Below are 21,958 nucleotides of genomic sequence, written 5' to 3'. Positions count from 1 at the left end.
ACCCCCGTGCACCGGGGGCCACTATCATGGAGGCAACCAGTCATTGTGTTTATGGGTAAAACAAGCTGCCACATCAAAGGGGCAAAGTGATGGAAACCACAAGAGGTCTCCTGCTTTTTATTGCTAGTAGCACTTTATTCCAAGCCTTCTCATGTACACTTTTACATTTCTGCTTTCAATTACTCCACATTTCCCCTAGCCCCAATAAGTTTTAACAGGACCAACTTCCTACAGTTAATAGATACTAATGCTGAAAGAAAACAAAACACCACGTTTCAGATACTAACTAAAAAGAGAATTCAGGTGTCAGTATTCTTACCTCTTGTGGAAAGCTTGCTATAAATCTGTGAATTCACTTCTTTATCTCGGAGGTAACATCTTATCTCTTCAACTGCCTCTCTTATAATCGTAATAGTCAAGACAATGCCCTAGAGAAAGCAAAACAACTATTAATTACATTTCTCTAAATTATTCATTTTCTTAAAAATCTGTTTTCTTCAAAATGGCACAGTAACAAACACGTTGCTATACTATACAACTAAAGTGTGCTAGTTACAGTGTTTGTGACATAACATACCAAGGGGACCCAGTAAGTGTAGAGGGCACCCAACCGAAGCTCGTTGACAAACTGAGAGCAGGCCAAGAGCAAAAAGTACAGGTTGAAGAAGTACTTGAACTGATTGAACAGCACCTGTGAACACACAACAATGATAGTTAAACACAGAACGAGTTTATTTTCTTAAAGCATGCAAGGATTCATGGCTATAACTTCATCACAGCTTGTTGCGGATGCGATGTGAGCTTGGAGGTCTGCTGTTCTCGGCAGTTCTGTGCACGCGACGCCGTCACGGAATGGAGAATAATAATGACGAATGGTTTTACTTTTGAGCACAACTTTGAACGTGTTGGTAACCCCACCAGACCTTCCCGTGAGTTTAATGCAATTCATAACATAATTCGCTTTAGTGTTTCCATTCACTAATGGGCATTACGTTTTTTGCGATAAAGCCTCAAAATCCACCTCCTCCAAGCGCATCAATGTTTTGGCGAATAATGAAAGTTTATTCGAATTTTGAAGTGTTTCCATAAAAAGATTTATGCGCAAAAGCCTTAATGCGCAAAAAACGGCTTTATGGAAACGCAACTATAGTCAAATCTTCAATGCTCAAATCTTCGGTCCTCATTTAACTCACAACTACAAGCCTCTGAATTGCAAATGGATAAATTAACATTGATGATTTCGCTGTGTACACCACAGAATATTAGAAGAGACCAAAGTCAATCCAAGCATGGCATACATTCTATATTCCTCACTTGAATAAAATGTCGGATAGTAGTTTATTTTCCTTCAGTAAATTGTCAGATTCCATAAAATGTTCAAAGATATTGATACAAAAAGTGTTAATACACTTATATGGCCCAGCATGCAAACAGCAAAAACATTTTACACCAAAGTTATTCATAATTTAACTGTCATGCAACATTGCAACTGAAATTAATTAGAACTGAGGTGCAAGATTACTATAAAGGGAATGCTTATGCGTTCTCATACTGCAGCTACTGCGGCTGATTTTCCTTCTTCCTACTCTTCTTCCCTACTACACATTACCTGCAATATATTATCTGAAACTTAAACTGAAAGGAGATTCTTGATATTAATTTAAGTAGACTAAAGCAATTGCAATTTGCCATGCAAATGGCAAGGTCACTTGTCTCTTCGTTTCTCCCAAACAAAACTGAGATACTTTTAATGTCTGGCTTCATATACAAATTACAAAAAAGCCTCTCAAGATTTTGAGAGGGAAACAAATCCATTATGTAAAGCATGAGGGTAAGAAACTATTACTTGGTAACCTCTGTCCAAGCTTATATAGGAGATCTACAACCTCGGTCACACTTTGAACTTTCATGCATTTTTGGGGATGGGCTCATGGTGATGTAAACGCAAGACAGCATGTGGTCAACAACACATTGTCTAAAAATGTCTGTACATTGCTTATTTTCCACAATTTAGTTATGACATTTACTCTGCAAGAAAAAGAAAAAACTAAACAAAAAAACTTGGCTTGTATTTGACACTATTGGTTTTTATGTTGAACCAGTTTGGCCTACAGTACTTAAAGTTCAGACTGGGGGGTCATTGTTTGTGTTTTTAAATAATGAGAAGTTAACATACTGTCCATCAGACATATTTTGCCCAACACTGTTTTGTTTCAATTCATCTGCTTATAGAACCACAAACATTTTAGAAATCCTCAGAAGCTGCCTTTTTGGCTGTTCCTAGGTGATCCTTTGCCATCAGTAGAGCAGATACCGATGTCGTAAAAAAAAAATATATATCGGTCAGGCTCTGGCCATTATGTATTGTACATTTTCGAATGACTTGATCTGACTGGATAAGTGTGTTATCTAAGCCTCCCCTAAAAATGTATTTTGTCTTTTTCCTGTTTTACATTTTATTTTAATTTCTTGATTTTTAAATGATCTTAGACACAGATTTTGTAAAGTACTTTGTAAACCCTGTTTTTGTAAAGGTGCTACATAAACTAGGAAGATGAAATTCTGGGAAATTGCAAGTGTGGTTGCCTATTTATAGTCTGGATAGCATAGCAAGAATGTCATGTGAAGCTTGACCAATCCTCTACAAAGGTGACGTCACTGAGAATGCTGCTTCCTCATTGGCTAAAAGTTTATCTAGAAAGAAATAAAGTAGCACTAGTACTATAGAGTGGGCAACCACACCAATATAAGTTTATCATTAGTGTTATTACCTGCGCAAGCAGAGTGCGCAAGTACTGTAATCGGTTGGGCATGCAGATGTCCCCTTTTGTGAAGACCGTGGCCCTGAAATGGCTGGGATTCTGGGAATGTATGTACAGTATGTATGTCGGTGTCTCATCATTAACAGCCGGCATTCCTGGTGATGCCACTGGTGAATGTGATGTTAGCAGAATTTGGTATATACTGTAAGAGCGTTCTTGGTAATGACTTTGTTAACATCCAATGAGGCCAGCAGCGCACACTTCATGGCATGCTCTGCTTGCACACAAGTAGGCCATGTGTGGCCTGCTTGTACGTGAGGCGCAAGTTGGCACCTCGACAGATTGCAGTTTATTATATTACCAGTTATCTAGGATACAATCCTAGATAACACAAGTGGATATAAATCCACTATGAATGTGAAAATGTCAAAGGTACAGAACAACAACACTTATGACTCATAACATAAACGAGCACAGGTCTCCACCAGGCCAGGCGTCCTGGTGGTGCTACTGTATAATAGGCCAATGTAAAAAGGGTGGCATATGTTCTTCACCTTAGACCTTTCATGGCAATCGGACACTGCATGCATGATTTGAAGCATTGTGTTCCAAAAATGTGTTTTGCTAAAGTCTACCTGCTGGTGGCGCTATAACAGGCCAATGTGAAAAGCATTTGTTCCTTGACATAGTGGGAATATGTGTGGCAAATTTCACGGTAATCGCAAGCTGCGTTGATGATTTGAGGCATTTTGTTCAAAAACAGAGCAATCCTGCAAACTTTGGAAGCGAATATTAGCCAATCAGGATGGAATATGAAATATCAGACGGATCAGACTTGATCACATGACTATAGAGATACTGTGTACTGATTTGAGTTATTTTTGGAGAAAATCTGAAGGAGTAATATCCAAAAATGTGTTTTACATAAGTTGGCCCAAAGGTGGCGCTATAAAAGGCCGATGTGAAAAATGCAGGGAAAGGGTTTTTCCTTGGCCTCTAGGGAGTGCGCTTACAAAGTTTGAAACTGATCGGTGGAGTTATAGGTAAAACCACAAATCGGCCTGTTATAGCGCCACCATGAGGCTGATTTAAAAAAAATTAAGTGTCATTTCTTCCTCTGCCTAGTGGGAATGTGTGTGTGCGATTTCATGATAATTGCACTTTGCGTTTGTGATTTGAGGCATTTTGTTCAAAACGGCTCAATCCTACAAACTTTGGAAGCCAATCTTAGCCAATCAGGATGGAATATGCAAAATCGGACAGATCCGTGTCGATCACATGGCTGTCGAGATACTGCCTACTGATTTGTAAGATTTTTGGACAAAATCTGTAAGAGTAGTGTACAGAAATGTGTTTTGCGAACACCGGCCTCATGGTGGCGCTAGAAGAAGCCCATTTGAAAAATGTCGGGCAGAGGTTCTGAATTGGCATCCAGGGAGTATGTGTGCTCATTTTGGCAGCGACCGGCCCAACGGCGACTGAGATTAGGTGGTAACAGACGGACGGACGGACGCACACACACACACACACACACACACACACACACACGGACGCAGCACGGACGGACGGACGGACGGACGGACGGAGGGGAAAACATACTCTCACCATGCCTTCGGCTGGTGGAGACAATAAATAAAATGAAAAATAAAAAGGCTGGCATATGTTCTTCACCTTAGACCTTTCATGGCAATCGGACGCTGCATGCATGATTTGAGGCATTGTGTTCCAAAAATGTGTTTTGCTAAAGTCTACCTGCTGGTGGCGCTATAACAGGCCAACGTGAAAAGGGTAGCATTTGTTCCTTGACATAGTGGGAATATGTGTGGCAAATTTCACGGTAATCGCAAGCTGCGTTGATGATTTGAAGCATTTTGTTCAAAAACTGAGCAATCCTGCAAACTTTGGAAGCCAATATTAGCCAATTAGGATGGAATATGAAATATCAGACGGATCGGACTTGATCACATGACTATAGAGATACTGTGTACCGATTTGCATGATTTTTGGATAAAATCTCAAGGAATAATCAGAGAAATTGTGTTTTACATAAGTCGGCCTACTGGTGGCGCTATAAAAGGCTGGTGTGAAAAATGCAGAGAAAGGGTTTTTCCTTGGCCTCTAGGGAGTGCGCTTACAAAGTTTGAAACTGATCGGTGGAGTTATAGGTAAAACCACAAATCGGCCTGTTATAGCGCCACCATGAGGCTGATTTCAAAAATTTGAAGTGGCATTTCTTCCTCGACCTAGTGGGAACGTGTGTGCGCGATTTCATGATAATTGCACTTTGCGTTTGGGATTTAAGGTATTTTGTTCAAAACGGCTCAATCCTACAAACTTTGGAAGCCAATCTTAGCCAATCAGGATGGAATATGCAAAATCGGACAGATCCGTGTCGATCACATGACTGTCGAGATACTGCTTACCGATTTGTAGGATTTTTGGACAAAATCTGTAAGAGTAGTGCACAGAAATGTGTTTTGCAAACATCGACCACTAGGTGGCGCTAGAAAAGGCCCATTTGAAAAATTTAGGGCAGAGGTTCTAGATTGGCATCCAGGGAATGTGTGTGCTCACTTTGGCAGCGACCGGGCCAACGGCGACTGAGATTAGGTGCACACAAACTGCGAGGACACAAAGACGCATGCACGCACGCACGCACGGACGGACACACGGACGGACGAAGGGGAAAACATACTCTCCCCCATGCCTTCGGCTGGTGGAGACAATTACTGCATTGTGGGATCTACAGTATAAAATCACAGCAAGCTCTGCCTACAGATATGTCCTCAAAGAACCTGTAGCATTGCAGAAGCAGCAGACCACTGAGCATTTGTCACAAAATGACTGCTGGTATGCTCTGATGACAGCAGTCACGTCTAGTGACAAGTGTCACCAGGGGCCATGTTTCCAAGCATCCAGAGGTATGCCAACAATCTCATATTGCATTATAGGCATTTAGCAAACATTCTCATTCAGGGTGAGATATGAGTGCAACAAGGCTAAAAGTCTAGTCTTAATAGTCATCTAGTCATTATATGAATGGAGCCAAATTGATCTGTACGGTTCCATTTGTACACTTTCAGAGTTTAAATTAACAGAGGATTTTCATGTGCAAGGGTGAAAGCCACGTTGATCATTTCAAAGAATATGCCAATGTTTACGTATCCCTGGCTTGCGTTGTGAGCTTGTTGTGAGCTATTTTTGGCAAAGAGGTTTGATGTAGAGGGAAAAAAGAGCAGACCGAGTACAAAGGTCAGGTTTACTAAGTATTGACGGTTTAAGTGGTTTAACTTCTGAAAATACACATTAACGTGAATCCAACACTGATGATAGTGCTGTCAGACAAGTCTATGACACTATCTATTAAGGTTTATTCTGCATCACAATTTCATACAATATGTAGAGTGGGTCCATGCTTCATCTCTCTTTCAGCTAAGGCATACATGGGCAACTGGCGGCCCAGGGCCGGGGGCCACATGCGGCCCTCACCTTCACTTAAAGCTGCCCGCAGTTTGATACTGGAATACTGATATGTTATTGATTTCAGCTGTTTCATTTCCAAACATGACCTGCTACTATATTCGTAGCTTAATGACTAGTATAGTAGTAATAAAATGTCTTTTTTTATGTTTAATGTATTTGTATTTAGGTACATAAAGTTAACATGAGTATATAACTAAATGCGTTTGAATTAAATAAAAATGTTACATTTCAGGATTCTAATTAAAAAATAACAAAAAATTATTCAGAATTCCAATTCAAAAATAACAAAAAATAATTCAGGATTCCAATTCAAAAGAAGCAAAAATAGCCGATCTACAAGCTCAAAACGCATCGCAGCGCGGTGCGTTTTGAGCTTGTAGATCTGCTATTTTTGCTTCTTTTGTATGAGATACTAGAGTGACAAAGTAGGATGTAGCAATATGTATTGTGGCCCTCTTAGCTGGGGCAAATCTGGTCAAAAATCATCAATTTCGTGCACTTGGTGCAAAGTTTTTGATTTTTGGTATGGTGTTAGATATGGGTATGAGGTTTTCAAAAACCATCGCAAACAAGTTGGGCTCGCCCCCTAGTGGTCTGTTTGCAATGAATCAAATATTCGATACATCAGTATATGGTTGAAACCCCAAATAATTGATAAAAGAGATTTTTCAATGGATTCTGTTACTATTGGGTATGATAAACAACATACTAAAAAAATAATAACTACCGGAAAGGCACCATTTTCAAGATGGCGTCCACGATGGCTGCCGGGAGCTGAAAATGCCTATAAACTGGGTTTTAATGTGTAAAAATTCATAATAAATCTGCACTTGGTGAAGAGTTTTTGATTTTTGGTATGGTGTTAGGTATGGGTATAAGCCAGGTTTTCAAAAACCATCGCAAACAAGTTGGGCTCGCCCCCTAGTGGTCTGTTTGCAATTAATTCAATAGTAGATCTGTCAGTATATGGTTGAAACCCCAAATAATTGATAAAAGAGATTTTTCAATGGATTCTGTTACTATTGGGTATGATAAACAACATAGTATAAGTTTAGGAAAAAATAACTACCGGAAAGCCATCATTTTCAAGATGGCGTCCACGATGGCTGCCGGGAGCTAAAAATGCCTATTTAATGGGTAAAAATTCATATAAAATATGCACTTGGTAACTAGCTTTTAAATTTTGACATGGTGTTAGGTATGGGTATAAGGTTTATCGCAAACAAGTTGGGCTCACCCCCTAGTGGTCTACTAACCTCGCCTCACCAGGCTTTCCTGAGAGAAAGCCTGGTATTCGTTTACTAAACAGGTCGTCTGATCCGGTCTAGACCGGATGATATCTTACGTCATTTTGTATTCAAAACGGACTACACTTTGGCCGGAACTACCGACCGGAATCAGTTTTATCCCAGTGAGCGCATGCGCAAAACCAGGTTAAAACTGATTCCGGTCGGTAGTTCCGGCCAAATTGTAGTCCGTTTTGAATACAAAATGACGTGGGACGTCATCCGCTCCCGACCGGATCAAAAGCCCGAAATTGGAAGCGATCCCAGGCTAGTGGTCTACAATATCTAACTGACCTATCTAATATTTGATTCATTGCAAACAGACCACTAGGGGGCGAGCCCAACTTGTTTGCGATGGTTTTTGAAAACCTTATACCCATACCTAACACCATGCCGAAATTCAAAAACTCTTCACCAAGTGCATATTTTATATGAATTTTTACACATTAAATAGGCATTTTTAGCTCCCGGCAGCCATCGTGGACGCCATCTTGAAAATGATGGCTTTCCGGTAGTTATTTTTTCCTAAACTTTTAGTATGTTGTTTATCATACCCAATAGTAACAGAATCCATTGAAAAATCTCTTTTATCAATTAGTTGGGGTTTCAACCATATACTGACAGATCTACTATTGTATTAATTGCAAACAGATCACTAGGGGGCGAGCCCAACTTGTTTGCGATGGTTTTTGAAAACCTTATACCCATACCTAACACCATACCAAAAACCAAAAACTCTTCACCAAGTGCAGATTTATTATGAATTTTTACACATTAAAACACAGTTTATAGGCATTTTCAGCTCCCGGCAGCCATCATGGACGCCATCTTGAAAATGGTGCCTTTCCGGTAGATATTTTTCCCTGAATTTTTAGTATGTTGTTTATCACTAGAGGTTTGCGGGCCTTCGGCCCGCTCACATCTAGTTAAAAAAAAAAAAAGTAAAAAAAAAAAAAAAAAAGTGAAAAAAAACTTTTTTGAGAAAAACATTTTTTGAGAAAAAAAAATGTTTGAGAAAAAAAAAATTTGAGAAAAAAAAATTTTTGAGAAAAAAAAATGTTTGAGAAAAAAAAATTTGAGAAAAAAACATTTTTGAGAAAAAAAGTTTTTTGAGAAAAAACATTTTTGAGAAAAAAAAATTAGGATAAAAAAAAGTTTTGAAAAAAATAAGAAATAAAACGTATTGGTGATGTGTGCGTCTCTCTCTGTGCATTTCCCCCCCCCCCCCCCCAAAGTGTGCGTCTCTCTCTGTGAAGTCCGTTGACTGTGGACTGCCCTGTGCCCTGTGCCTATGCTCGAGTGTGGGCGTGTCTCAAAGTCCGTTGACTGTCCTGTGTCCGTTGACTGTGGGCTGCCCTGTGTCCTGTGCCCTGTGCCAAAGTGGGCTGCGGCCTTAAGCCAATTGTAAATATAAGATACCCAATAGTAACAGAATCCATTGAAAAATCTCTTCCATCAATTATTTGGGGTTTGAACCATATACTGATGTATCGAATATTTGATTAATTGCAAACAGACCACTAGGGGGCGAGCCCAATTTGTTTGCGATGGTTTTTGAAAACCTTATACCCATACCTAACACCATACCAAAAATCAAAAACTTTGCACCAAGTGCACGAACTTCACCAGATTTTCCCCAGCTATCTGGAGTGAAGATGGAAATATAAGTGGCCCTCTCCATCATCAAAGTTGAGCTAAGAGGTCCTTGGCCTGAAAAACGTTGAAGACCCTTGCTTTAAAGTGAGAGAGAGAGAGAGAGAGAGAGAGAGAGAGAGAGAGAGAGAGAGAGAGAGAGAGAGAGAGAGACACACAGAGAGAGGGAGGGGGGTGTAGGGGAGTGACCCCTGACTGACACTCACCCCAGGCAGGAAGGTGAAGAAGTTGTACTTCTGGTTGTTAATGACGTTCCTGGGGTACCTCTGCTCCCTCTTTTCTGGGTGGCCCAGCCACACAGTGCGGGGACGGAAGTCCCCCATGCCACAGCATCTCGACCACGGGCAGCACCTGGGAAAGTATGGCAAAATAATTTCATAAAGATTGCTCTTTGTTTTACAACTATGTGAGTGGGACTATAGTATAGTGTCATTGCATTAACAAGAAACAGGATCAGATAATAAAAAAGGTCTAATATTTTGTTTGATATATCATAACTAGCCCTTACCCATTCAAAGATATGAGCTCCGAAATGATGTTATGGGATGTGCACTGTGCACACAGTATATGAGGGATGGAAAGTAACTTTAACTGGTGCTTGCATGATAATATGTAGGAGCATCAATGTAAGAAATACCCGTTTCGTTTAATGGCTACAGAGATACTGTGTACCGATCTGCATGATCTGTAACAGGGCCAGGGAATATAGTTAATTCTTCAAAAGTATACGTCAGCCTTTTCTGACGTCTATAATCAGAAACCTTTATTGTCACATCACAGGTTTACTTTAAAGGTGTAGGTGAAATTTGTTTTTGTGCAAGCTCCATTGATTTTGTTTCGAAAATATATCGATTAGAGAAGACATCTCTAATTTCTTTCCCAATTTAAACCAAAAAGCAGACGTCTTGTTGTTAATGTGTTGCTTAATGAAGCTACAAACTCACATGAGCAGACATAGCTGAACAATAGATTGAACACAGAGAATAAATATTAACTTCATTTAGGCCTTCCAGTTCCTCCACCCTACCCAAACATTCCATTTTAGTTAGAGGCCGGTGACCTCATATGATGCAGTGATTCCAATACTTGCCTTACTTCCTGATCTATCAAATACTGATTGCAAACCTATAAACCATGTTTAAAACATTACTATTCTATTTTTTATAAGGAAGAAGTGGTGGAAAGTAACTAAGTACTGCACTGGTGAGGTATTATTGTTACTTTACTTAGTAAAATCTAGCCAATCTACAATCTCACAATGTGTTGCAACATATTGTGAGATTGTGGATCTGCTATTTTTTGGAGAAAAGGATATGCTAATTCTTTGGTAGCCTACTTTTACTCTATGATTTGAATACAGGACTTTAATTTGAGTATTAATACATAGTGAAGTAACAAATGAGTACGTCTTCCACCACTGTAAGAAAGGAATCGTTACTTAAAACAGAACTGTTTCTGTCTTTGTGGTGTTTCTTGTTACATTATTCTGTAGCCTTGGACAAACAATGAAACAACACACTGCTCACTGACTAAATACTGTTTGAAACAAAGGTCTACAAATATGGTCTTCAAGACACATGTCCCACACAGAGGATGATTGTGCACGTCAGAGATGACACTGCACAAGGCAGGCCATTATTGCACTCCAGGGATTCAGGTTTTGCATGTTTGTCTAGTGTAATACTCTCTAGTGAAGGCTTCCGTACATGAACTTAAAGGCATAGGCTACAGATCTACATATCCTATAAGTATAACATTGCAATCACATATCTGAAATAACATACTTATGCACCATACTAATGTAGCCTAAGTCCAACTCTGAGGCAGGTGAATTGGATGCAGGGCCTCTCTTACCTATTTAAAGACACATTAAAAACAAAAACAAAACAAATCAGCATGGCTCTTTTTGTACAGTTCCATGATAATATATGTTTTGGCGTTTGAATACCTATCCACTAGTAATAACAAGTGCGTTTCTCATGTGTGTGTCATCATCATGTCTATTGGCCGCTAGCCTACTTGTCGTGACTAGCAGCTAGGTGTTTCTCCATCATCAAAAGGCCTGCTCTTGTGCGAGTTATTACAGTAATCATACGATTATTCATAACGACACCCCACAGATACATTTTTTGGAAACGGTAGTTAAACTAACATTGTGGCCTATTCGGTAGCCTACTAACATTAGGCCAGTCCTCTTCTAGCCAACAGAGCAAATATTGGCATGGGCGTCAATTGCACTTGCTCCGATTCGATAGCAGCAACCGGAACAAGGATGTCTTCTGGCGCTGTAGCGTTTTAGCCATAATGAATGGAAACATCAATATCAACGCGTTTATAACTGAACCACAGCGATCAGCAGTAGCATTGTTTATCAATAAAACGCGACATCGCTCAGTAGTAATAGTGGGACAGTGCCGAGCCACCGCGCTTCTGTAAACAAGTGTCATCGGCATTAGCGGACGAGCATAACGTAGTCGCATCTGCCAAGTGATTGCTTTGTTATTTAGACCTATGTTCTATTCTACATTCAACGCCCCTTACCCATTCCTATGTTTACTGTCGTGTCTTTTCTGGCGTCTCACGGGCTGTAGCGGAATATTGTCCGTCATTCCTGCAGCTCCGGACGGTCGAAGCTGCGGGCTCTCAGTCACCTCGCTGTCTGTGTTCTGGGCGGAGGCTGTTCTGTCACTCTTTGGATTGTCTGCCTGTCTGGTTCTGCTAGGCGACAGCAGGGCGAGAGTAACCAGGGCAACTATTCACTGAGTCTTTCCAGTGAAAACATGATGAGGGCGTGTAATGCATTTATTATTTAGCGTAACAGTTTACATTGTATTAGCTCTTGCATTCTCAAGGGGTCATTAATTCCCGTTCCCAATTAATTGTGATACCCTAATAGGCCAACTAGCTTTGTTCCCCACGATTATCTATGATGTGATCATGTCCAGAGGCCTGCAGAGACACTGCAGGCAGCTCTCCTTTACCCAAAACGGCTAGTTGACTTAAGATTGTGGAAAGACAATTAGGTCATCATACTTTAGTTGTGGATGCAAATGTGTTTCATTGAGGATGCAAATTGATAATGGGATAATAGACTAAACAAGTCATCGGATAGCCAGTATTGGAGATCAGAAATTTCCACTCTGAAGGAGACTTGAGGGAAATCAGGGATGATGCAAATATTAAGATCAAGCCAGCATGGAAACATTAGGCTTTAAGGTACCAAATATTTTCAAGACTGAACCAAACACACTGGCAGGATCTATGATTAAAATAAACAGCATAAAACATTAAATGCAAACACATTTGAAAAGCCACCCTGATTTTATTTTTCAAAAAACCAAAACATTTAGGTGAAGAAACAAAAATTGAAACATTTACACTGTAAACAAGCCAAAAGGGCTCACTTTCTTGAATTGTAGGAGACAACTTTAAAGCAGTTCTGACACATTTTGAAGGCACAACTTGGTAAATGCACATCAATGGGGAATGTACAGTAGGAGCCTATAACTATTCTGACCATTCTGAGATGTGTAAAGTGTCCAGTGGTACATTCAGTACGATCCAACTCAGCAGGTTGAGAATGAGATAAGCAATCACATACTCAATGTATTGGAGAATGTACAGGGCACTGAGATTAGGAAGGCTCAAGGAAAAACTAAAATCTAGACGAGGTAGAAATTTACCCTTCCAAAACTCCATATTACAATATAAATAGTACAAACAGTTGATACAAGAATGTAGAAAAATGTCAGAATTAAACAAACCTAAGAGTACAGCTTTGTAATAATAGAGAGAAGTTGTACATTAGTTATCAAAACTTCAAAGAACATATTAGGAGTAAAGAAAATTACAACATTGTTTATTTGCCCTCTTCCAGTATGACCGTCATGGTTATAACAAAAGCAAGAAATATGAAATGTAACACCCAGCCCCCCCCACCCCCCCAAAAAAAGAAAAAGTTATCTTACCAAAATAAGAAATAAAGTGCAGGTATGAAAACATTTGGGAAGTTTGTAGCCTTCAGAATTCAGCAATCCAAAGTGAGTCTTCAGCAGTACAAGGAGCTGAAAACTTTAAATAGATTCTTGTAAACTGGGATGGACAACTACGATGAAAACTTTTAACGCTACACGGTACAACATATTGAAGTATCACAAACGGAACCTTCATTACAATCTTATGGTGCATTAAAAAAAGTCAACATTTACAATTCACTCTAGGCACTTAGCAAATTGTCACGCGACTACTGAAGCTCAGAAACCAAAGAAGTTTATGAATGACAATATCGTAAACCATACTATGAAACATAGATGGGTAAGAAAGAGCGCCTTGATGTGACAAAGGAACAATTCAAAGTTTGCCAGATCACTGGAGTCTTCATGACAGAACTCTTCAAAAGAACATGTAACACTACAAAACTGTACAATTCATAAAGTTCAAATATGGCACAATAGAAGAGTAGTCATGAACAGATAAACATGGTTAGCTACACTATTGTTCCCATCAACACTAAAACATCATGTCCATAATATCAGTCACTCCCTGAAACTTTCCCTCCACAATTCGAGTAAAAGAAATCCTTCAAAAAGTACATCAGGGAGACAGTCTGAAGTAAAGCAGTTTCAAGTAAGTTATACATTCAAATTCTGAATATGAAACTAAAGTCACACAGAACAAAAATACCCGCATTTAAAAAAAAAAGTAAATACAACTACAGTAGTTATATCAAGTTGAATAAGAAAATAACACTGAGATTTGTTCAAATCAGGAAGGGAGACAAACTGCAATTAATTTAAACATTATGCTCAGTGAAGGTTTACTATGAAAACTGATTGTACCCGTCATTGCCGCTGAACATTCAAAACAGAACAGACTAGCCAACCTGTGTGGCGAGTCACAAGCCTAATTAACTGCAATTTTACCCTCCTCCATGAAATGAGGGAATTGTGATTTGGGCACACTTTCAGGGCTGTGCTTTTCTATTTCAGCCATGGTAACTGGCAAGCTAGAGTGGGACCCATCCATCTTCATGAGGCCTCCAGTAGATCCAACCAAGGGCCCACCAGCAAGGTTCCCTGGGAGTGGGATGCCGCCGCTCTGAATGACAGAGATCTCATTGGCCTTCATGGTCAGGCCACTGCTGAAGGCAGCAGCATACTGGTTCCACAGAGATGGGTCAAAGCTAATTGGTGGAGTGGCAAGCTCTTTGGGGGGCTGCATCATCTCTGGCAAAATCTTTGCTTCAGAGTTCATTGCCATCAGGGCCATGGGATTATCCAAAGACAAACGCTGGCCTCGCCTTGATGTGTTGTTCCACATGTGTGTTCCAACATGTACCTAAAAACACAAAAACAAGTATTTTTAAAAACATTGCTGTGAAAAAAAGAAGGAAAAAAAAGGATTCCAATTGCTTTAACCCATTAAAAACAGGAAAGCATCCACGTCATTTTCGAAACACTGGGTCCACTCGCTGGGTCACAGACACATTTCTATGGGTCCCTCAATTTTTTTGGTTTCCTTCATTGTTTAATCATTTCAAAACACCCCTCCCCCCAATGATTTTTTTCAGTAATTTCATGAAGGTAAACTGAAGAAATTCCATAAATTAGAAAACAAATGTTTAAGAAGTAGTGAAAATAGCCGATCTACAAGCTCCAAATGCAGCACAAAGCGACATGTTGTGAGCTTGTAAATCTGGTTTTCACTAGTTTGTCCCGGGCAAATGTCTAATTTCTCTTTTAGGTCAGATGTTAAAATGGTTAAACAGTAAACAGTTAAACAGTATGAGGGTAAAATGTCTTACCTTGAGATTTCCCTTGGTAGTGAAAGCCCGGCCACAGATGTTGCAGGCAAACGGCTTCTCCCCTGTATGGGTACGCTCATGGATCTGCAAGGCACTGGCTGAAGAGAAGTTCTTCCCACAAGAATTACACAAATGCTGTTTAGTCGATCGCCGCGCCGCACTGGAGTTAGCAGAGGACATGCCTCCGCCCTGACACATCTGGGAACCAAACAAGCCATGGGGTCCAAGGGGATTCTCTTGAGGGATCTTCATGTCAAGACCGGCCAGACTTGGAGGAGGCATCCTCATGAAAGACATGTGACTGGGAGCTGTAGAGATAGAGGGGGGTGATTAGATTACATATATTCCACATTCAACCTTACAACTGTTCATACTTTAATAAATAAAACCATAAACTCACCATAGTCGCCATTAGAGTAGTCTCCATTAGAGTAGGCCAGACCTGGTTCTTCTTTAATAGCTTTAGGAGTGAAGCTAGCAGGTGCCGTCAAGTCAAGGGCGCCACTCGACTCGTTGCCATCTTGAGCGCCACTGTCGGAGTCCGGCCTCGAGCCGTTGCGGGAGAAGTCCTCAGCCATTCCATATTCTGGAGACTTTGACAGGCTGCTTCCCATATTGAAATTCACCGGGGAAGAGGAGTGAAAGGACATGGCCGAGTCTGAGATGGCGGGACTACGGCCGTTCTGATATTCCAGCTCCCTGGGAGCAGAGGGGGATTCTTTGGGTGTCCCCTCACTCTCTGATGCTGTGCTGCTCTGGCGTTTCAGTGAGAGTGCGAGTCCTGATGTAAGATTCTTCAGAACATCCAAGCTGGAAAACATGGGTGGAGGGGGAGGCTGCGGCAGCGGCTGCGGCTGCTCCTCAGTCGTTGACAGTGGGAGGGAATCAGAGGTGTCATTTATCTTCTCCTCAGAATCCAGCTCGGCATCCAGCTCTGCATCCAGCTCGGCCTCATGTTCATCTATGCTTTCATTGAAACTGTTGGCATCCATGGGCTTCTCGTCTGCTACAGAGGAATCCATTGGTCCAGCAGTTTCATACTGGCTTTCTGACACTGGGGTGTTGGGGATCTGCCCACCCATATGCATGCGAATGTGCTGCTGTAGAACCACTGCATTTGTGAACTTTTTCTGACAGATGGGGCATGAATGCTGCATTTTCAGAGGAGTATTAGCCCTGTGGACTCCGTAATGGGCCTTGAGGTTGCCCTTGGTAGAGAATGCGCGGCCACAGATCTTACACTTGTAGGGCCTCTCTCCTGTGTGCGTGCGGTAATGCATCTTCAAGGAGCTCTGGCAGCTGAGGATCCGATGGCAGATGACACATTCGTTTGGGTCACTGGTTCTCTTTAGGCCGTCAACCATCTGCTGGAGTTTTGCTGTTCCGGAGCTGTGCTCTCCTGAGTCGGCGTGTCCATTCATGTTGGAATCCTGATTCTGATCCAACCCCATCTCATGGCCAAACATGTTTGAGGAAAGTGATGGCCCATCCCTTGTGGATGGAGAGGGTCTCTGGGTGACTGGGTCAGCCCTAAAAGTCTCAAAAGTGGGCTTGAAACTTGGCATGGGTGATGAGTGGATCCCAGTAACTGGAGGACCTAGTATGGGCTTCATATCAGGTACAGGCTTCATATCAACCATGTTGGCCAGCTCTATGGGCATGGACATGCCATAGGGAATGCCACTACTTGTGGGAACATTGTCAAGGTGCTCTGGTACAGGATATGGGTTCATTCTGATATGAGGAAACTTATCCCTATGCCTTTGGAAATGCACTTTGAGGTTCCCTTTGGTTGTGAAGCGGTTCCCACAGATGTTACATTTGAAGGGCCTCTCTCCGGTGTGGGAGCGCACATGTATTTGAAGAGCACTGTCGTTCCCAAAGGTCTTCCCACAGTACTTGCACTTATGCCTGATTACCAACGACTCACCATTCTTTTGGTCTGATGGCTGGCTAGGATTTTTTGCCTTGACTTTCTTAAATGATTCAGCCCCTGCTTGGAGGCTGGGGTAAACATTGGGGAAAGCCATAGCTGCCGGAGAAAGGGGCAGCAGTGCTGGCAGGCGGCTCGCCAGGTCTGGAATGTCCTTCGAAATGTCCGTTTTAGAAAAAGACACAGAGCCTGGTCCTCCACCCAGAGGTGAAGGCATGCCATGGGGTTGAGGTAGTTTTCCTTGCTTCAGGGTCTCCATAGAGAGGCTCTGGCTGCCTGTTCTTTTGCCAATCAGAGCTGCTGCAGCAGAGAGCTGTTGAGAGAGGTGGGCACCGAGGGCTTTCAGGGGGTCCACCACTGCCCCTAGTGCCGGGTGGAGACCCTGGGGGGCCATCATAGCTACCTGAACTCTAATCTGTTCTGTGAGCTGGATCTGCTGGAGCTGTTGTTGCTGCAGACAAACCAATTGTTCCAGAATCATTGGGATAGCCTGCTGTGTGATTTGGGAAAAGGGGGCAGATATGTGGGTGGACGTATGCTGTGTGACAGCCACTTTAGTGGCAGGCATTGACTCGAGGGTGACGTTTGAATTTTGCACCTTGGACGAGGTGTGGAAAGGCACCGCTGCCATCTCTACTTCTCCCTGTTGGCTTGATTCCTCTGTGATCGATTTTGTTTCCTCTTCCGCCCTTTCCATCAGTTCCGTGTTGATAGTCAATGGGGAATGGCTGCTGGACTGGCCATCATCATGGTCACTGGTGAGGCCATCAGGAGAACCTTGTGAATATTCCTCAGGCACTTCATGTCTTTCGCCATCATTCATGATGACCACTTGCTGACCTTTAGTGCAATTCTTCTCATGGTGGAGAAACTCAGCCTCATCAAAGAACTCAGCACAGCACTTGTTGCAGATCTTGGTCTCGTCCATCTTGAATCTCTTCATCTCGTTCCCTGCCTCTTCGCTTTCACCATCAGGAGCAATGCCTAAAAACAGAATGACAAAAATTAAAATCTACAAACAGAAATTCACAGCATACTATACATTTTCATTTAATAAAATCACATACTGTAATGCCGGTGTGATGATGTGGACTTAACAAACCTCGGTTGTGGATAATGCCCAAGTTAACTGAGAAGTAATGTGGCCAAGCAATGAATCTAAAGAATGTCATGTTACAGTTGAAACTTGAACTTGCCAATTGCACTTAAGAGCCAGCAGAGGGCATCCATCTACTGTTAACACTAAAACCTCAACAAGACACTGCATTTATTTGCTACAGAGATAAACCTTTAATGTTGACATAAACATGACAAACTGCTAAATCAACATTGGTCGTTTAATACATTCTTATCCGCTATAGGCTACTGATCAGAATGTAGGCCTTTAATTCACAACAACAGCTTTTCTAGTAGCCTAGCCCTAGGGGTTTCATGTAAGTACATTTAAACCACTCATATTCTGGGCAAAGCCAAAAACTGCATTGTGCCTTTGTAGTCATAAATGGGATACATTTTCATACATCTGCTCACCAGGGGTCATTTCACACAACCAGTTGCATTGTCAAAATGATAATGCTCTCCCAGAAAAGGTGTTAGTCACAATCTGACTTGTTAATTACACACAAGGTGTCATAAAGTGCCAAAGAAAAAAAAAACTTGCAAATTGCATTGCAGCCCATCTCAGAGGCACCGATTCTGATTGTAAACAGACCAACACTATTGCAGGCATTGCCGTGCTAAAAACCCTAACCATGTGCTAAACTAAACTATATGCTGAAATAAGTCTACTTTAATGTTGGCTTAGGAGCTAAATCAATGCATGCACCAGTCCATTGTAGGCCTACTGGCATTCTTAAAATATAATATACCAGTTCTCAAAGTGGATTTCAGGGACTCTCCATGTTCCTTTACGGGAATGACGCTTACAAGTCTGTAATTAATTTGACAGTGTACAAATGGAACCAAATGGATTTGTACACTGAAAAGGTTAAGGGGAGACCTTCTAGTTTGAGACCCACTAGCCACTAGCCTCCATAGTCAAACGGGCCCAACACCAAACCTGAAGTTACCACGATTAGGGTATGAAGTGCAGTGAAAGGGCATCACCACTTGGTGGCGCATGGCCAGAATCAGATCACCTTTAAAGGTTTGTGACACGAGGTGAGACTACACGTTCAATTTACTGAGACACAACAAGTTAAAAACAAAATGACAAAAAACGAAATGTTCTATGATCGATATACAACTTGATCTAAGACTGGTCCACGTTTTCAGAATGCTGGGGTGTAAGAGCATTGCAGGGGCTTGCATAATGGCCAGTGGTGGAAAAGGTAGGCCTACTCAAATGGTTTACTTAGTAAAAGTATCAATAGGCTACTACAATATAGAAATATGTTAAAAAATATAAATCTACAAAAGTAACTTAAGTTGTGAAATAAATAGTGGAGTAAAAGTACAATATTTGGAGCAGATGTAAAAGACAGGTATTGAAAATAAGCAAGTACAAGTACAAATACCTCAAAATTGTACTCAAGTAAATGCACCTAGTTACTTTACACCACTTGTGCATATGGCAACAGCAAACGCACCCCCACCCTGGCTGTCTGTCTCCACAAAAAGACCACTGCTCCATGCCTCCATCCCCCACCTCTCCACAGATGTACGAAAGGAAACAGTCATGCATTAAACTGGGGGATTTATTGCCTTTAGGTCAGCTTACTCCCCACTAGTCACATTTCATAGTTCATACACAGTTGTGGTTACCTTTGTTTAAAACCTAACAACATAGCTGTATACGTGCCCGTCCGTGAGTCCACATAAATTTAAGCAACAAAACGTGGAGAACATGTAAAAGATGTGTCATATTTGTAGAAAACCAGAAATGCAAGCGCATAACTTTAGATCAGTGGCTCCCAAACTTTTTTAGCACGAAACCCAAAAGAGAAATTTACGTTTGCCCAGGACCCAAACTCGTCTTTTTTTCCACTAGGACCTGCTTCTAAAACATTTGTGTTCTAATTCAAGGAATTTATTTGATTTCTTCATGAATTTAAGCTACTATGGGGGAAAAAAATCAATTTAATTCCGTTTTTAATTCATGAAAAGTTTAGCTTTTTTCTTTTTGGGAATGTTTAGACGACCATTCAATACACTCAATGAAAAGGCATCCATCCACCAAAATACAAATTCAATCGAATAGCCTTCCAAGCAAAAACAAAACAAAAAAAACAACAACACTGGAGTCCATAAAAAGGTTTGAAAGACAACCAACGAAAACCCACAGATCAGAAGTTATCACCACAGCTAGTTCCCCGATCAAATACATAACCACGTTGCGCTTTAATTACAGTTAAACTCGAACAGGTTATTGATGGTGAAAACTCTTCCCCCCACATAATTTAACTGCATGTTATACACCGGTGCAAAACCGTTGGGTACAAAATAATTATAAGTTAAATCCCCGTAGTTGTTTTAAACAAAGTTATTTGTGTCTGAATCGTCTGGCAAACCGTCTGATAAACCAACGTGACCCCACCTGCACTCCGTTAGGGGGAAACAAAGTTCGGATATTAATATCTCATCTTCAGCCCCACGCAGAAGACAAAACACGGTGCGTTATTCTCGGAACATGGTCAGTTCCGAGGGTCAGCATAAGGCTACAGGTCAAAGTGCGACGGAACAATGTAAAATGGCCCCGAACTCTTCGATAAAATATGCATAAGTTTGCAGCACGACGTGGGTAAACTCATCGCTAAACTTTGTGCCGTTTCTGTCTCCAAACTCACCATTCAGTGACGACCCGGGCTCATCCGAGTTGAGGTGCTGTGGTTTTGCTTGCTTGCGCCTCGACATGGTGCAACCATCGGTGATTGCAGAAATAACGCTGCGATTTTCCTCCCTTCTTTACAAATCCTCCGGGTTGGAAAATTAGCCTCTGGAGCAGAAACGCGCATGTCAACGTAATTATTATTATCAATAATGCATTGCGATTTATCATGGTCCTCTGACAGCTGATTGGCTCCAGTCCAAGAGCTCACACATTATTCAAATGGGTTCCTATTGATGAGGAAAGCAGAGTGCCGGGAGGGGGCGGGTGTAGCGCTACTAGTGGATGGACGCGATGGTGGGAGGAGGGTGGAGGGAGGGCAAGTCATATTACACAGAGGTCTGTCCCTGTTCATGAAAATGTCACTGAGGAAAAAGTTCAATTTCTCCCCGGGGTACAGTCTCTAAATACGTATATTTCAATTTATTTTGTGCAGCATATCATCCTAATTGTATAATTAGTCTGTTTAAGCACATTATAACCTAGGCCTAATTTAAACAGCCTAGATATGATCATTTATATTTTGATTTAGGACTGATTAAATTGTGCTTCATGCAAAGTATTGTTAAGTGATGAGACAATAAACACCTTGACTTGAAAACTCATCGACAAAGTATTCTCTCCCCAAGCAGATACTGAGGAACAGGTTAGAAGTCAAGGGATTCAGTGCTGGAGACTTGCTATAATTGTGACTTGCTAATTGCTATCATCTTATTTCTTTATCAGTAAAAATTGGGTTATGCCTTACAGAGTAGGCCTACTGACATACATGGCAGTACCCAGACAAGAGTAGAGACAATCAAGAGTAGACCTATACCAAATGGACTGTGCTATCTTCAGGGTTAAATAAACACTGAGGATATTACTGTGTACAACTATATTTTATCAATACCCTGACTAAAGTTTTATGAGTTTATTCAATGAAAATGAAACTCAGAGCACAAAATTGTTTGTGCTCTGCATGCAATGTAGCCAAGACAACGTGTGTTTTACTTAATCATGGCATAATAAGTCACCATCTTACAGAGAGGCTTGGATGTTAATTTCGTCTCTAAAGTTAAATGAAGCATGCATAAATCCAGAGTAGAATTTATGATACCTTGGCTGATAATTATGAGACAGACAAGCCAATGTATTCAGAAAAAAACAACAAATGTCCTTCAAGGTGAAAAAGAGGGGAGTGTTGTCTAGACAGTTTATAGCCCCAATAAG

At 41.2% G+C, this 21,958-nt stretch overlaps 2 protein-coding genes across 3 annotated transcripts in view; both read right to left on the bottom strand.

The window, feature by feature from the left end:
* Positions 1 to 11,845, bottom strand: part of atp9a (ATPase phospholipid transporting 9A) — a 50,444-nt gene extending 38,599 nt beyond the window's left edge. The window contains exons 1-5 of one of the 2 annotated variants that reach the window (XM_080733332.1): positions 11,726 to 11,845; positions 10,969 to 11,038; positions 9,391 to 9,535; positions 578 to 691; positions 320 to 428 (exon numbers count right to left, since the gene is read on the bottom strand). In XM_080733332.1, coding sequence (XP_080589458.1) covers positions 320 to 428; positions 578 to 691; positions 9,391 to 9,535; positions 10,969 to 11,038; positions 11,726 to 11,729 — 442 coding nt within the window. In that variant the 5' untranslated portion in view covers positions 11,730 to 11,845. The remainder of the gene's footprint in view (positions 1 to 319; positions 429 to 577; positions 692 to 9,390; positions 9,536 to 10,968; positions 11,039 to 11,725) is intronic. The other variant, XM_080733333.1, reaches the window with a different exon arrangement.
* Positions 11,846 to 14,086: 2,241 nt separating this feature from the next.
* sall4 (spalt-like transcription factor 4) lies at positions 14,087 to 20,772 on the bottom strand (the record flags this gene model as incomplete). The annotated part of the gene is made up of 4 exons (XM_080733500.1): positions 14,087 to 14,521; positions 14,988 to 15,295; positions 15,388 to 17,904; positions 20,706 to 20,772. 4 exons carry the CDS (start codon positions 20,770 to 20,772, stop codon positions 14,087 to 14,089), a joined length of 3,327 nt encoding a protein of 1,108 aa, XP_080589626.1.
* Between the last annotated feature and the right edge of the window lie 1,186 nt (positions 20,773 to 21,958).

The sequence above is a fragment of the Nannobrachium achirus genome, assembly GCF_963921795.1.
Source record: "Nannobrachium achirus genome assembly, chromosome: 9".
Classification (NCBI taxonomy): Eukaryota; Metazoa; Chordata; class Actinopteri; order Myctophiformes; family Myctophidae; genus Nannobrachium; species Nannobrachium achirus.
The sequence above is the reverse complement of the archived record's forward strand: the minus strand, read 5'-3'. Positions and strand labels throughout refer to the sequence as shown.